Raw genomic sequence first — 17,406 nt, forward strand, 5'->3', positions numbered from 1 at the left:
TGCTCTATCGACAAATGGGACTTAATGAGATTGCAAAGTTTCTGTAAGGCTCAGGACACTGTCAAGAAAACAAAACAGCAGCCAACAGAGTGGAAAAGATCTTTACCAACCCCACATCTGATAGAGGCCTAATATCCAAGGTATACAAAGAACTCAAGAAGCTAGACACAGCAGAGAATCAAACAACCCTACTAAAAAATGGGGTACAGAGCTAAACAAAAAGTTCTCAATTGAAGAATATCGAATGGCTAAGAAGCATCTAAGGAAGTGCTCAACATCATTAGCCATCAGGGAAATGCAAATCAAAACAACCCTGAGATTCCACCTCACACCAACCAAAATGGCTAAAATCAAAAATTCAGATGATAGCAGATGCTGGCGAGGATGCGAAGAGGAACACTTCTCCACTGTTGGTGGGGTTGTAAACTGGTACAACCACTCTGGAAATCAGTCTGGCGATTCCTCAGAAAATTGGACATAGTACTACCTGAAGACCCAGTTATTCCACTTCTGGGCATATACCCCAGAGACACTCCAACATACAACAAAGACACATGCACCACAATGTTCATAGCAGCCCTATTTATAATATCCAGAAGCTAGAAAGAACCCAGATGTCCTTCAGTAGATGAATGGATACATAAAGTGTGGTACATTTACACAATGGAGTACTACTCAGCTATCAGAAACAATGACTTTATGAAATTCTTAAGAAAATGGATGCATCCTGATAATATCCTGAGTCAGTTAACCCATTCACAAAAGAACAGACATAATATGCAGTCACTGATAATGGGATACTAACCCCAGAAAGCTCTGAATACCCCAGAAACAACTCACAGACTATATGAAGTTCAAGAAAAAACAAAGCCCCACCTCAAAAAAAAGAAAATGAAAAACCACTATGCTTAATCTTTACACACCAAGAAAACTTTGACTATCTCCAGGTTACATCTTGTTTTACATGTACTTTATGCTCACTATAACTAGTAAGATTTTAATGCATACTATCAAACCTTTAAAAAAAATCAAAAAGTACTGACAAAAATGTATTCATACACTTTTATGCAAAAATGCTTAAAATCTGGACATTTATGTTTGTCTTTTAACTACTTATTTTTTAAAAAGTAAAAAAAAAAAAATCCAATTTTTAAAAAAGGAAAAAAAAAGCAAGATTCAAACTCTTCAGTTCCCATGCCCCACTCACCAGACACTGGACACCCCCTGGACCACTCACTACTCTAGACCTGATTTTTCTGGGTAACAAACAGGATACAATCCCTGCCAGTACACACCGTGCTTCCAGGAACCAAACACGATCATAAATGTTCATACAGATCCCCAGTGCTACATAAAGAATGCATTCCTGAGGCTGAGGCATGGCTCAGTGATAGAACACTTCATTCATTAGCATGAGTAAAGCCATGGGTTCTAGTCCCAGGATAATCAAAATACAAATGAAAAAATAAAGCCATTACTCAAAAAGTGACTGGAGAAGAATGTTTCTGGGCACCACACATGCATGTGCACCATGCTAGATTCTGGTCCAGGTGGCATCACCCTCAGAAGTACTTTCTATGGAAGCTATTTTTTGCAAAAGCAGATAGTCACAGGGAACATGGCTGCCACCTGCCCTTGGCCCCTCAGTCTGAGGTCAGCACACTAACGACATGAGGGAGAAGCCACTATGCACCGGTCGTCACCAATCAATCATGGAAGACTGCCTTCCAGCACCATCAAACATCAGTCCTGTCAGGAAAGTCAACAGCATGGCAAGCTCTGGGGAGCCAAGGGGGCTTTCCTTTTGCTGACAGGTTATACATGTAGGTAGCATGTAGCACTGTTCAATAATAAGGCCATCTTCATCAGGAGAAAAACATTAGAAATGGCTCTTCCAAACCACACCACACACAGCCAACCCCTCACTATTGTTGCAATAGCAGTAGACCCTCTGAGAAGAAAACAGTAGAATCATCCCAAAGCCAGACAGGATCCATACAGAACTAAGCTTTTGAGCCCACAGAAATGAAGGCACAGGATGCTTTTGAATAGGGATTAGAAGGGTTGAGCTCTGGGTCTCAAGGGTGACAGTGACATTAGACCAGGGAAAGAGGAATCTGAGGTAGGAGTTAGGTGAGACACATTTCCCCAATTTCCCCTCTCAACTTGTAGCAAGTGAAGGATGTTACACCAATACACAAGCAGACCTGTAGCCAGAAGTGAATATTCAATGTCACCAACACAGCACAATTCACTTTGGAAAGAACCCTGCCCTGTAACCTTGAACTTACAGAGCCTGAACTCTGTAAGTCAAGAATGAGTACAAAGTGGGACAGAAAACAGGACAGTGGGTCAAGACAGCCACAGCCTAGTTCTATGTATGAATGAATTACTTGTCTACCGCATACAAAGGACCTGTTCAGGCAGCCATGATTTCCCTCTTCTCTTCCTGCTAAGGAGCACACAGCACCACAGCACCAACTGGCTTTTAATCCCTTGGCACACATGTCATAATAACCCAACGGACTTGCTGAGAAATCCTAGTTGCTACTAAGGCTTGCATCTTAATTTGATACTCAGACTACTCACTGAGGCTGCCCCAGGAAAAGCTCAGTGCCCATGGAAAAGCAGCATCCCAGCCAGTGACAGGAGACACACCAATGGTTCCGCATTATTTATTAAGTTAGGAGTATACATCAAGTCAGCCACCATATTGTACGCACATGGCCATGCCCGTTGCTATATGTCACATTAAGAAAATAACTTCAAATTGCATTTCAACTTCATTAACACCATTCTGGAAGAAAAAAAATACCCTCAAATCAAAGGTGCATACACAAGAGAGGGCTTTAGAGCCTAAAATTCCTTGTTTCTTGACCCCTTGATGCAAGGAGTTTTCTCAGCCCCAGGAATAGAAAGTGTAGCCAGAGACCCAGGGTTTTTATGTGACACTTTATACAGACAGAGTTTGTCTGATGTACCAAAGACCCAAACATCCCTCTGGGTGGTGAGGGTAACCACAGCTGGCACCTAGTCCCCTGTAGCTCAGCAGCACTGAGATCCTAGCAGCACCCAGTTAGCAGCCCAGGGAAATAACAGCAATTCACTCCAATGACCATGACTCAAGTGATTGGAAAAACAGCCAGTGGCCACCATCTGGTCCCCTCCAGAGTCCTGCTTCCTATCGCAGAAGCACACAAAGTGCAAAGGTATGTCGCACAAATACATGTGTTGCAGGATCCAGTATAAATGATGGGACATGCAAGTGACAAAGTTTTCCAAATGCCTTTCCCCTGTAATAAAATAATCTTAATAAAAACATAATTTAAAAGTGTCAAAAGCAGGGTGTAAAATCATAGTTATAAACTATCAAAAGTTGAAGGATTTCTTGAAGAATCATCCTGTTTAAAAAAAAAAAAAAGCTAGAATTACATGATGTGTATTAAGGTGTCAGAACCTAGCTGCCAGCACAGTAGGGAACGAGCCTGCTCCTACATGAGAATGACAGGAGCCTATATTTGCAAATCCACAGGCCTTCAAGGCCTTGCAGCAATCTGTGTCTCAGCCAGATACAAGCACTCTGTCCACAGCACTGCCTGTTTCACAGCTGCTGAGGGGCAGGCAATTCCCAGTGATTGACAAATGGAGAAATGTGGTGTATACACCTGTGCATGTGCTTATACAGTATGTGGAAGGTGAGTTGACAGACGTCTTCCTGTCGGTCTCCAGCTTACTCTGTGAGATGACAACTCACAGAATCTGCAGCTCACAGGGAAGGCTAAAGCGACTGGCCAGTGAGCTCTTAGGGAGCCTGTTACCACTTTTTGTTTTTTGATTTTTTTTTTAATAAGCCTTAAAAAATGTCACTTACTGGGGCTAAAGAGATGGCTCAGGGGTTAAGAGCACCTCCCAGCAACCACGTGGTGGCTCAAAACCATCTGTAATGGGATCAGATGCCCTCTTCTGGTGTGTCTGAAGACAGCTACAGTGACTCGTTTAAAAAAAAAAAAAAAAGTTACTTACTGAATCAGTCCTGATTTATTGATGGAAACTTCAACTCAGTGATTTCGGAGTCGGGGGAGCTGCTCCCACTTCTGTCACTGTAAGTGTCCCTGTAGAATTGAGATGTTTACTTCCATCAAACTCACTCTACTTCCCCATCTTTGTAACCACTGTTATACACATCATGTGGCAACTACCTCTACCACATACATGAGGCTGTGGAGGGAATTCCTTCCTCTAGTTGCAAGAGATACAGTCCCTCCCCAACAGTTCAGCATTGATATACTAACCAACCAGAGAAACCAGTTTCAGATAAAAGAAGTAATAGGGCATATGCCTACCTGGTTGTCACCCACATGCCATGGACAAGGATATGCTCAGCAGCAATAACAGAACCCAGAAACTACAAAGATGAGACCTGGCCAGTAAGACAGGGCAGCCTAACAAAACCCCAGCAAAAGAATGGGAACTTCACAGCATACCAAGGAATATGTGGTCATTACACTAGGACCAGGTCCTGACACCTATAGCCTTTTCTTAGAACTGTGTAGAACCTCACTGTGATGAGTTAGCATCCCCACCTGGGTGAGAGCCGGCAACCTTTCTGAAGGTAATGTGGGAGACGCCCCACAGAGGCCAGGAGGAGGCCAAAGTAGGGTGGGGAGGGCTTGATAGGCCTAGACAGGAACTCAGGGTGATATTGCACTCCAACAAAAAACGGGTGATCTGCAACACAAATTCAAAAGGAACAATTAGCATTCTGTGCATCAAGTGAAAAGAGGAGACTTAAAAAATTAGTATTTGAAAAAGTCATCAAAATGTAGGAAAAGGGAATCCCAAAGCAGCAGTCAGCTGACACACTGATACTGTGTTACACTGTGTAACTCAAAGCTCCCCTGCTCTCCAGAGTTCCATCTGAGTATCCTGTGACTGGCACAGACTAAACTACACTGTTCACGTGAAAGCTAAAAGGGATTTAGCACTGAGTCCAGCTAGCTCTTCATGCTACATGGCTGCTATGGATACCGTATATATGTATGTGCCTCCCACCTCTAGAACCTGTCAGAAGCTCCTCCCCTGACACTACAGCTTCCTCTGCACCAGGTCAGGAGACAGCACAGCACTTTTCTTTCTCTTGATATAGAGTCTGTCTCTGTAGCCCTGGCTGACCTAGAACTTAGGCTCCTCCTCTCTCAGCTCTCCAAGTGCTGGGACTGCAGGTGTATGACACCAGCACATCTTATCTGGGGAACACATTTTTCTGTTTTCCCACACGCCAAGAAAACCTCACTGCAGTTGTCCACTGAGTTCTCACTACCGAGACAGTCACCTTCCAACTCCACGATCTCCATCCTCTCGCCTTCAACATCTTGGCCAACAAACTTCAAGCCTTGCTCTTCTAAGCATTTTTTCAGGACTGGATTCACCTGGTGGGACAAAAAAAAAAAAAAAAAAAAAAAGTATTGTTCTGGCCTCTCCATTACCTTTGCAAAGTAATGGAAGGAACAGGCTCACATCCTCACCTCAAATCGGTGGCGGTGCCTTTCTTCCAAGTAGTCTGTGTCTCCATAGAGTTTCCCTGCAAAAACCAAGCAATTTATATGACTTCTACCTGTGCAAAAAGTCTATGCAAAGTACTAACTAATCCCAATTCACTCTTATCATGTAAATAAACCAGGCTATCATTTTTCTGCTAGCCACATTCTCCCGCTCTTGATATAATTCAGAGGAATAATTCCTGGGGCACTGTGATGCTGGGAAACACCAAAGGGACAGGACTGTCCTTCCCAGAAAGCCAGGTCCCTGAGAACAGTGTGTGGAGAAAGGAAAAGAAAAGCTGGTTGGTATGTGGTGACAGTAGATGACCAAGTGTAGTGTGTGCAAATGGGGTGCTTACTGGCTCACCTGTCACTCCTACTGTGACCCCAAACCCACAGAACAGCATAGTTGGAAGATCCACAAAATGGACTCAAGTGATTCTCAAACTAGTCTGACTGGAATCCTTAGACAGACATAGGTACCTCTACCAGTGGTTAAAAGAGCAATGTTCCCAATGGGCAAGTCTTATAGGGACATTTTCTCCTCCAATTTCCCTAAGTTTTAACCACGATCACTATTTGCTAGAATAAAACTATTTAGATTAGACTATGTGAAACTAATGTTTTTTAAATCACCAAATTCCACATAGTTCTATTTACTAGTTTAAGAAAGTAACCACAGATTGCAATGGATGTAACCTAATGGCCCATTTTGTTAAAGTACCCACAGGGCCCAGCTGCATTAACACCATCCATCCTAAACAAGCATGAGAGATGAGGAGGAGGAGGAAAGAAACCCAAAAGTAGCACGATAGCCAAGAAAGGCTGGCCTGGCTCTTTGAAGCTATGGAACCACCTAGCCCACATGTCCTGCACAGACCAGGACAAAAGCCAGACTTATGTGAAACAACTTACTCATGACTGAGTTCTTGGTCTGGAACAGGGTTCTCCTCTTGCCCAGCCTCATGGTTCCACCCATTTGCCCAGGGTTATGTTCTGGCATGTCTATGACCTAGAGATGTTCAAAAAAGAAGTCTGACTGCCATACTCTGCTTCTGTTAGAGCCAGAGCTCCTTCCCCAAGTGGAGCCCTCCTGGGCAGGAACTCAATGCTCCAGCCTGCCTCATGATGGTGTCACCTGCCCTAGCACTTGGAATGCCAAAGGCTCGGTGCTGTGGCAATAGGAACATGGACACAGCCATCCTCTGGACCAGCAGCCACTAGCAAGTCTGGGAACAGGAAGACTGGCACCCCAGAGGGGGTTGCTATAGTCATCTATTGGCCAAGGGTACTTGAGCAACTTATAAAACCCCTCCAGGCCTCTGTGTTCCACTCCCTCACCCCATCATTGTTCCTACATAAACAAAACTTCAACTTTAGAACAAATATGCAGAAGCTAAGAAAAGTTCAAAAACTTTGTCCAGCTTGTGACAGTAGTACCTCATACACAACCAATGCTCTGCATTTGCTGAATACTGAAAAAGCAAATACCTAATAATGGGCTAGGGATTCAAAGACAAAGACACTGCTGATCCTCACTGAGCCTTAGTACCACCACAGGTTGACTGGGCCACATGACCTAAGTGATCAGCAGCAGCAGGACTGCAGCCTGGAAAGCTTTGCTTACCACTAAAGAAATCACCACCCCTTAGCTCATTAACCTGAGCCTGTCTACCCTCCAGGACTGGCACTGGAAAGAACATGAAAATAGGGAACTCTGAGAACAGTGGCTACCAGGCAGCAAGCTTTCACATGCGCGTCCCACCAGGCGCTGAGGGATGTGAGGATATTTCACTTGGGAACCTCCTCTTGATATTAGGGAATATACCTGCCATTTAAAGATTTCCCACGGTAACCTGGAAAGATTGGTGAGGAATTAGGCGAAACTTAAAAGGTCCTTGTCAGGAGGTCTAAAGGGTCTTTGGGACACAGTGGTCTTACTGCCTGTATGCCAGCCCCTTCTTCTCAGATGTCCTTCCACCCCCCTTCTAAGCCCGAGAGGTACAAACGTTTGACTCACCACAGGATGATTAGTCTTAGGGTCAAACTCTGTAGAATTGGCATCTGAAAAGTTAAAATAATTGAGTCATGAACATAGTATGAACAAAACCTTAGTTACTAGTTTCCTGCTAAGCATCAAATCATGAGCTCTCTCATTCTAAAGTTGATGATTACAGGCTGGGGAGAATGGCCAAGTACTTAGAGCACTCGTGGCTCTTACAGATGATGCAGGTATGGTTCCTAGCACCCACCTGGCAATTTACAACCATCTAACTCCAGTCCCAGGGATCCAGTGCCTTCTGGCCTTCATGGACACCAGGCAGGCAGAGTGCACTTAACATACATGCATTTGCACAAAATAAAGAAAAATACATGATTAGAAAATTATGGGACACCAATAGCCAGGTGTGGTGGCACATTCCTTTATTCCCAGCACTCAGGTAGACAGATCTCTGAGAGTTCAAGACTACATAGGGTTCTAGGCCAACTAAGGCTGCACAGTAAAATTGTATCAAAAGAAAAAAAAAGCAAAGGAAAAAGAGAAAACTGGTAACTTTAAAATATAATCACACTGTTTTCCCCTTCAGGAAACAGCATTTTAAAGATAAGACAACAAACAAACACAGGTGAATTTTTCCTACCAAATCTTCAGCTTTGTAGGAAGTCAAGCTGCACAAAGTAGATCAAAATCAACTTACATTAATGTTTCAGTTTGTTGCAGATTCTCTGAGATGAACAAGAACTGCTCTTTCTACCTTTCTTTCATCCTGAGCATCTACTATGCTACTATCCTCAGCTAAGTTAGGAATTAACTTGTTATTTTTCTTTGCAGTACTGATTCTGGATCCAGGGGCTTCCACATGCTTAGCCCTTTTTCTGTTTTAGTTTGAGACAGGGTCTTGCTGTAGTCAAGGATGTCATGAAACTCACTCGGTAGCAGGTTTATATCTGTGATCCTCCTGCCCCAGTCTCTGGGAAAGCTGGGAAGTTAACTGACTTCAACAACCTTTCTATATTTTATGAAATGTTCTAACCTTAAGCTGTAGATTGTCCTGAAGCTGTTTGTATTTTAATGTTAATTCCACTTCTCCAAGAAGGGCTGGCTAGTCACGTGACTCCAATTGAATCTTCCCATTTTAATTAGTAAAATAAAGTAACTGGGCGGTGTGAAGTAGGTGGAGTGGGCAGAAACCTCTGAGGTCAGACTGAGGGTGAAGGTCGTGGCAACTAGAAGGTTCCCAAGGACCAGTTGGTCCCGGGTGATATTAACTGGCATTAAATACCTATGAACATTAAGGATTTTATAGGTCTAGCATCTTATATGAAGGGCAGTTTGTATCTTTGTCTATTTAATGTAATCTTGTGTAGAGGGTTTGTGGATTGAGAGTTGAACATATAAACCTGTATGAAAAGCTATTGGGCTGTAGAGTTGTGTTTGTGTGGAATTTCAGGGTACAGAAATACCCCAGAGCAGAGGCAGAGAACAGGCAGCAGTAAACCGCCAAGGGAAGGGAGTTGCGTGGCCGAGTTGGGCCGTGGTGGCTCGGACCAGGCTCCAGAGGTGCACACGGCTCCGTATCAGGGTGGGTAAAGAGATAAACGGTTTTTTTTACTTTTTAATATTTACTGCAACAATAAGCAAAACCACTAGACAAAAGGGGGGGGGAGGGAGGGAGGGAAGGAGGAAGGAAGGAAGGAAGGAAGGAAGGAAGGAAGGAAGGAAGGAAGGAAGGAAGGAAGAAAGGCAATAGATCAAGCCCTTAGCACTGTGTATTGGGTTTTCTGTAAGGTCCTGCCTGGGTCTAAACTACAATAACCACATCATCAGGCCACATGTCCATCTGAGAACCCTGAAAAGAGGCAGAGTGTGAACACGAGCTATGAAAGCACTCCAATAAGCCTAGACTAGTCCGGCTGCCCTAAGCCAAACAGCTTTTCCAGCTACATGCTGCTCCGTTCTGAGGCAGTTTCACAAATGGCTGCAAGAAGCCAGTGTCCTTTGGATGTGCTCCCATGGTCAATGTAGTTAGATATTGCACTAAGCAGTTTCTATCTGCCAGAAACTGCTAAGGACCATTTATTTATACTATTTCTCAGTTTTGTTTAGTTTTATTCTTTTTTTTTTAACACACACATACATAAGGTTTCTCTATGTAGCCCTGGCTATCCTGGAACTCAATCTGTACACCAGACTGGCCTTGAACTCAGGGATCAGCCTGCCTCTGCTTCCTAAGTGATGGAATTAGTAGTTTGCATCAGGCTTCTCCTACTTTTTTTTAAAAATGTGTGTTAATGTTTTACCTGCGTGCATGTCTACGTGTGAGAATCAGATCTTGGAGTTACAGACAGCTGTGAACTGCCGTGCTGGTACTGGGATTTGAACCTAGGTCCTCTGGAAGAACCGTCTTTAACTGCCTTCACCTACTTTTTACAAATGTGTGAAGTAGGAATCACTTTGATGCCCATTCTACAGGCAACAGAAGCCAGAAAGTTGCCTAAAACCACGCACAACTAGTGATAAAGCTTGATCCCAAGTCTCTAACTACTCAGCCCTTCAGTAGGCCAGTGGCTTCTTGCTGGGTACCATCAGGGTAGTGGTCACTGTGTTGAAAGTGAGGATCTTGAGACAAGAGTCAGTGGCCAAAGGCCTGCTTGCTTGATCCCTCAGAACAAGGTGCCCATTTCACTGAACACTGACAAATGCTGAGAAAGAAGGCATCATGCTCACAGCTTCCAACCACCAGCACACAATAGCTGTCGGGCCCTCCAGGAATCAGCTGCTAAACATACACTTACCTTGCCATCCCAGCACATTTCTTGAAAATTCAACCACTGCTAGCTGCATTCCTAAGCACACACCTTCCAAGGAAAGGAAAAAACATCACTTTCCAATAAGAGGGCAACTCCCACATTTCCCTGCCTATCAGTGTCTTTGTATCCTAAGTGGAAATCACACCATATAAGAAACACCCAGAAGTGTTACCTGTACTGAATGAAAATCAGGACTACATATACATTAAGATTCAGGGTTCTACAAAGTTACTCAGTTAAAGACACTCTACTCAGTCAGTACCTTAAAATCCAAGTTCTTAATCCTCTCTCATTAAGTTCTCATTTACAAACTGATCAAGTTGAAAACTGCCTAAATCTGCAGCAACAGGAAGCATCAAAAATCACTTGGCCCAGTTATTGGCTGGTTTGCCAAATTAGAACACAAAGCCAGCCTTACATGTACTGCAAAGTTATTTCCTACCTGACAGTCCACTTTCTCAAAATTCCTTGTCATCTGCATGCAGTTCTTAAACTTTCCATATTTCGAATCTAAGGGCCAATGAGATGGCTCAGCAGGTAAAGATGCTTGCCACCAAGTCTGATAACCTATGTTCAATTCCTGGGACACAAATGGTAGGAGAAAACAGACCTTGGCAAGTTGTCCTCTAACCTCCACGTGTGCCATGACATGGGCCTATACACACATATAAAAATAGATGTAACTGAATTTCCCCCAGAAAATTCCTTTCCTCTCATTCTTCTTTGTCAGAGTGAAGAGGGCACAGCAGAACTCCTTACCCAAAAAAGGCTTCTTCTGTTTCCGAGCCCAGGCAATTGCTTGAATTTTTCCTTCTGTTCCCCGAACACCAAATCCTCCTGGAACCAGCACTCCACTGCAGAGAAAAGAGCACAGAGGAAATTCCCTATTTAACTAATCCAGCTCTCAGTCATGTCAAAGGCACTGCCAAAATACTGAGGCCCTGCACTTACTTTCCATTTAGCTCAACCCCCAGGGACTAGGACTGTAACTAAGCCTGTGGATGCACTTTCCATGCTTATACATACAAAAAACTTGATACAAACAAAGACATGGGCACCACACAAACACAGAAAAAAGAATGGTGGGTCTATAATGACAATGTTACCACTGCCCTTCCCCCAAATTCTTTATTCACTTCGTTTTTTGAGAAGGGTCTTTCAGCATAGCCCAAGCTGGCTTCAAACTCACAATCCTCCTGCCTGAGCCTCCTAAGCACCAGACTATGGGTGTGTCCAACATGCAATCAGTTCACTTTCCCTCCCAATTCCAACACTCTTCTTAGGTCCTGTGAGGAGACTTTCCTCAGCAGTGTTGTCATACTGACCAAGCATCTAAGCAAAAACACACACACACACACACACACACACACACACACACACACACACACACACACACACACACACACCCCTAACTGGACATGGTAGCACACTAGGTTAATCCCAACACTTGGAGAGAAAAGCAGGCAGATATCTGAGTTTAAGGCCAGACTAGAGCTATGGGTCAGCCAGGGTTAAGCAAAGACACCATGTCTCAAAAAACAAAAGGAAACCATGGCAAAAAAGGCTACTTACTGAGCACTGCAGAGCTTCTGCCATGCCTCATGGTAGCGCACAGGTTCTTCCTGCAGGGTGCTCGGCTCCAGGTCTGTGGAATCGATGTACTAGTGCACCAAGGAAGGCAAAGAAACAAGAGCTTATGAATCCAACCATACTCTCAGCGTTCAAAAACATTACCAGTGTTCCATCTCCCTTAATTTCAGTTTTAAAGTGACAACATAATTAAATTTCCTTTCCAACTATTTAACCTTCAATTCCAGTTCTACCCATTCCACTCAGTGTTTACATCTTCCTGCAAGGAAGCAACTGGAGGAGACTATGACACTCTCCCCAGGCCAACTCCACTAAAGTTTTTGGTTGCTATGTTAGCTGGTGTTTTGTTTTGTTTTGTTTTTTCCCTATTTGAACAGTGACATGTCTTATGAACAATAAGATATAAACATTTTAGGAGTATTTGTCCAATGTACTTTGTACCAGCTAATTTTATATCAGCTTGGCACAGCTAGAGTCAGAGAGGAAGGTGTTTCAGTTGAGAAAATGCTTCCTTAAGATCAGGCTGTAGGGCTAGAGAGCTGGCTCAGCAGTTAGAGAGCACTGGCTGCTCTTCCAGAGGTCCTGAGTTCAATTCCCAGCAACTATATGGTGGTTCACAACCATCTGTAATGGGATCCAATGCCCTCTTCTGGTGACTGAAAACAGCTACAGTGTACTTATACATAAAATAAATAATTCTTTTTAAAAAAAAATGCAGCCTCCAGAGTATTTCCATGATTGATGGGAGAAAGCAGAGCCCATTGTGGGTAGTGCTACCCCTGGACTGATGGTCCTGGGTTCTAAAGAGAAAAGCAGGATGAGCAAGCCATTAAACTGCACCCCTCCATGGCCTCGGTATCAACACTACCTCCAGGTTCCCGTCCTGCTTGAGTTCCTTCCTGTCAATGATGTGGCAATGTAAGCTGAATGAACAATTTCATCCCCAAGATGTTTGTTCATGGTGTCAACACAGCAATAGTGACCCTGACTTAGGACATACACCTGTACCCCATGAAGACAGAATGTACCCTATAAAAATGTATACTACCCAGTCAAAGACATAATACCATTGTCCCAAAAAAACCTTTTCAGCCTAGGGATAGCTTTTCCCTGCTTCTCAATTTTAGACAGCCACAGGACTGATTCTGCCACCACAGACTGGCCTTGCCTCTTCTACAACTCCATGTCTCTTGTAGAACTCCATGTAAATGAACAAACAAACAGCTATAGTCTTGTGCCTGGCTTCTTTTGTTCAGGCTGTCTGGTATCCATGCTCCTGCACTATGAGGTGTTTCTCTATATTGCTGAATCAATTTCTACTACATAAACACATCACATTCTACACACTGACCTGGTAAAGGCATTTAGGTCATTCCCAAACTTGAGGTGGTATGCCTGTATCCATTTGTATAAAATCTTTTTTGTTTTGTTTTTTTTTTTTTTTAAAACAGGGTCTCATATAGCCCACCTGTCCTACATAACTGAGAATGACCCTGAACTTCTGATCCTCCTGTCTCTAACTAACCAAATGCTGAGATTACAGACATGTAGCACCATGCCCAGTTTTATGTGGTGCTGGGAATTGAACTCAGAGATTTTTGAATGCTAGGTAAGCACTCTACTAACCAAGCTACCACCACATTTCCATTTCTCTTGAGTAAGTACCTGGGTGTGAAAGCATAAGGCCATGCTGTTCTACTTTTATATGAAACTGTAGAACAGCTTTCTAAAGCAGTGTCTTTAGCATGCCTTCCTGGCAGCAAAGCACAAGGTCCCCAGTCCTCTCGGGCACCTGTGGTTATGTGTCACTAGCTCATTTGAATTCATTTGCAATTATTTCTGTGAAAACCAAGCATCTCTTCACCAGCATCTTGTTTTAAAATTTCCTTCCTTCCTTGTCCCCTTCGTTTTGAGACAAGTCTCATATATTCCAGGCTGGATTCAAACTCAAATGAAAGTATAACATATTGTTTATAATACAGAAAACATAATGATTTATAATAAGATATGAACATTTAGCAGTATTTGACTCTAATACAATGAAGATAAAAATTACCTTGACCTCAATTGTTAGACCTAAAAACTGCTCAGATTATACCTGGTTTATTTCTTGCAGCATTCTCTTTTTAAAGTCTTTTGACTATTTTTAAAATAAGGTTCTTTTCTGCTACTGTTCCTAATCAATCCTGTCTAATACCTTGCAATTATTCCCCAAACCTCAGGGTAAAATCTATGCTGACCCAGTTCATGTCCTCACCACTACCTATAGACCCCCTTCAATTCATACTAAATTTCCAAATACTCTCCCCCTGCCTCCTCAACCCTTTTCAACCTCCTCAGGACTTGAGACGTCTGCCCCTCTCATATATCCACCAAGGCAGGTGATCCTCCTCCCTAGGTGTCTGAGAGCCTTAGTATTCCTAAAAAAACAGGACATTTTATTCTTATTTTTCTCTCAACTTCCACCATTGAACACATGGTGGCCACAAGGTAACCTCAAATAAATAAAATAAATCAATTATGTAAAGAGTATACTGGGCTCTTCCATTTCTTAACCCATATACCATGTCCATCTATAGGAACTTATGTGCCAGCATACTCCATTATAGAACTATGTGGAGAAGCAGCTACGTGGGCCCCTGGGCACCGAGCTCCCACTCTCCTGTCCTCAATCTCCTGAAAAGCTCCATCCAGTACAATAGGAACAAAAGTTCTAAAGGGACAAACTCCTAGCTTCCAAGGGCAATGAATACATCCAGCAGTTAGTATATGGAACACCCAATCTCAGCTCAGCAGTTCCCAGTAAACTATTAGTTCTTAACCACAGGAGGAAGGGCTATTATAATCCCCTTTTAAAGGAAACTGGGGCATGAAGTTAAGATATCCAAGAATACAGAGCACTTGGGCACCAAAGTCACCACTCTAGGCCTGACCACCTGCTCTGTGGTCTTGTGTCCTTAACCACGACCCTTGCTAGAAGCCTATACTGACATCAGAGCAGCTCCTGGGAAAGAGAGTCTCCCCCAGATATGCAATGTACCTATGTCCACCAGGCCCTCCAATTCCACAGGAACTGACACACAAACCCATGCAGTAAGGCCCTTTCATTATTTCTGGAAAATATTCTAGTGTCTTCTTGGAGCCAGCAGCCAATATAAATCTTACTTATCCTTAAAAATGAATGCAGAGCTCGAAAAGCCACAAATCAGTAAGCTTGAGTCTTTGGATGACTCAGTGGATAAAGGTATTTTATCATTAATCCTGATAACCTCGTTTAATCTCTAAAACCAACATTATGGAAGAACTGACTTCTACAAATTGTCTTCTCCATATGTATACCATGGTACACAAACATGGACCCATATAAACCTACACCCAAAAACCATCTTAAATGTTTAAGACAGACAGACAGACAGACAGACAGACACACACACACACACACACACACACACACACACACACACACACACACACACACACACATACACACAAGCTGTCTCCATCTAATTCTTAGTTGTACTTACACCCCCTTCCTTACCTTGATCTCCAACTTGTGGTTAATAGCCAATGCAGAATGCTCTAGAGCTTTAATGACAGAGGCATACGAGTCTGAGAATTTGGTGTATTTGCCCACGAGAGCAATAGAGCAGGTCTCCAGCAAGCGATCATATCTAGCAAATAAAGGTCAAGACAGTTACTGGTAATGTCCACACCATCATGAAACTAATATTACACAAAACAAAAAGCATGCCTGGAAAAATGATAACCAGGGAGTATCACTTTAATACTGTGCACAGAATAATAAAAATGACCCTCAGATCAACTGGGCAGGCTTTGCAAAGAAAGTAGGAGCCAATAAGATGGCTTAGTGGTTAAAAGCACTTGCCATACAAGTGTGAAGATATGAACTCTATCCCCAGAACCCACAATAGAAAAAAAAAAAAAAAAAGATGCCCTCAAGTTGTCCTTTGACCTCCACATACACAACTGTGGCATGCACATACTCAAGCACACAAACATGACCAAAATAAATAAATGTCATTTAAAAAACCCAAAAGGGAGAAAAGAAACCTAAACAAACAGTTCATAAAGTTAATGTGATAAGTCAAGTTTTGGCACAGTCATAGAAGAAATGGCCATACTCATTAAAAATTTTCATTTTGAAATATAATTAATAACAGACTGACAATGTTTCATGTTTATCAAAACGACCACTGAAAACTACAGGCTAAAGTATGTATGCATGCAGTTACATACAAATGAACACAAAACACACCACATAAATGGTCAAAAAAAAAAAAATCAAAAACTGTCAAAGCCGTTATCACAGACAAGAAAACAAATGCCCTGCTTGCTCCGTGTGTACTTACACCACCACCAGTGATTTCCCAGCTCCATTTGGGTTCACCCTGCTCTACACCATGAGTAAATATCTTAGAAATGAGACAATCTCAGAGCTTCAGGACAAAATGGCAGCAGCCTACCCCTGTTCAGCCCTTTCCTGTAGAATGAATGGAATGTTCCCAAACTCAGCTTAGTAACAGAAACACAGCAGCAGCACTGCAGCCAAGGCCAGCGTTCATCCCTCTGCCACTAGGCTGCTGCTGGTGCTGCTGGTGCTGAGAGATAGTACTGTAATCTGAACTCTGCCTAGAGGCCTGGGAAGAGGCCCCACCTGGCCAAGCCTCCTCCTCTGTGCTGATTATAAATCCCTTGTTAGCCTTCTAAACCTCATTTCCTCTAAGTACCTTTTCTAACAGGAGTGCTAACATTATTACAGCATGGTGGAGCCCCTGCAAAAGACAAAGCATGCTGCCCAATAGCATGTGAGGAGGCAAACCTGTCTGCCATCTCCTTCCATTTCATCAGCATTTTTCGTGACTGTCTCTCAATAGGAAGGTCAAGTCTGCGAAGAAAGTAGTCTACAACCCCTTGCTCTTCTAACAACAAGGGTACCCGGTAGATGGATGAAACATCATGAACACAGATCACCTGTTTTTTTTTAAAAAAAAAAAAAAGTGATTTAATAGGGACTTAAATAAAAACAAATAACTTCGGTTATATCTATATGACCTTGGGGGTGGAGGGACACTTTAATTTGGAACAAAGGGGGGGTACTTTTCTAGAAAAAGATAAACTTCCACGATGGAGTCAGGAAAGGAAAATAATTCATGGCTAGGCTATTATGATCATGAATGCAAAAATCCTTATAAAAGAGCCAGATGTGGTGATGCATGCCTGCATTTTCTACACTCAAGAGGCTAAGTTTAGGCTATCCCATAATACTTATCACAAAACAACAAAACTATGCCCACAGAGAACCTGTTCCTGAATCCACAAATAGATCAGTGGTTCTCAACCTCAGCTAACAGAAGAATCTCTGAAGGAGTTTGTAAGAATCCTAGTTGTAACGAATCTCTGGAAGCGAAGGCTCCCCACTTATAGCAATGTGCAGCCAAATCTG

At 42.9% G+C, this 17,406-nt stretch overlaps 1 protein-coding gene across 4 annotated transcripts in view; it reads right to left on the minus strand.

Annotated features, from left to right (window-relative positions):
• CTPS1 (CTP synthase 1) overlaps positions 1-17,406 on the minus strand; it is a 38,370-nt gene that overhangs the window by 6,017 nt on the left and 14,947 nt on the right. For 3 of the 4 annotated variants that reach the window (XM_080920808.1, XM_080920805.1, XM_080920806.1), the window contains 12 exons: positions 16,783-16,934; positions 15,481-15,613; positions 11,925-12,013; positions 11,112-11,206; positions 10,338-10,400; positions 7,561-7,604; positions 6,456-6,552; positions 5,526-5,581; positions 5,333-5,429; positions 4,584-4,728; positions 4,024-4,112; positions 2,696-3,401 (listed from right to left, as the gene is read on the minus strand). In XM_080920808.1, the coding sequence (XP_080776934.1) occupies positions 4,028-4,112; positions 4,584-4,728; positions 5,333-5,429; positions 5,526-5,581; positions 6,456-6,552; positions 7,561-7,604; positions 10,338-10,400; positions 11,112-11,206; positions 11,925-12,013; positions 15,481-15,613; positions 16,783-16,934 (1,056 nt within the window). In that variant the 3' untranslated portion in view covers positions 2,696-3,401; positions 4,024-4,027. Of the gene's footprint in view, positions 1-2,695; positions 3,402-4,023; positions 4,113-4,583; positions 4,729-5,332; positions 5,430-5,525; positions 5,582-6,455; positions 6,553-7,560; positions 7,605-10,337; positions 10,401-11,111; positions 11,207-11,924; positions 12,014-15,480; positions 15,614-16,782; positions 16,935-17,406 lie in introns of those variants that run through there. The other variant, XM_080920807.1, reaches the window with a different exon arrangement.

The sequence above is a fragment of the Micromys minutus genome (assembly GCF_963924665.1).
Source record: "Micromys minutus genome assembly, chromosome: 9".
Lineage (NCBI taxonomy): Eukaryota > Metazoa > Chordata > Mammalia > Rodentia > Muridae > Micromys > Micromys minutus.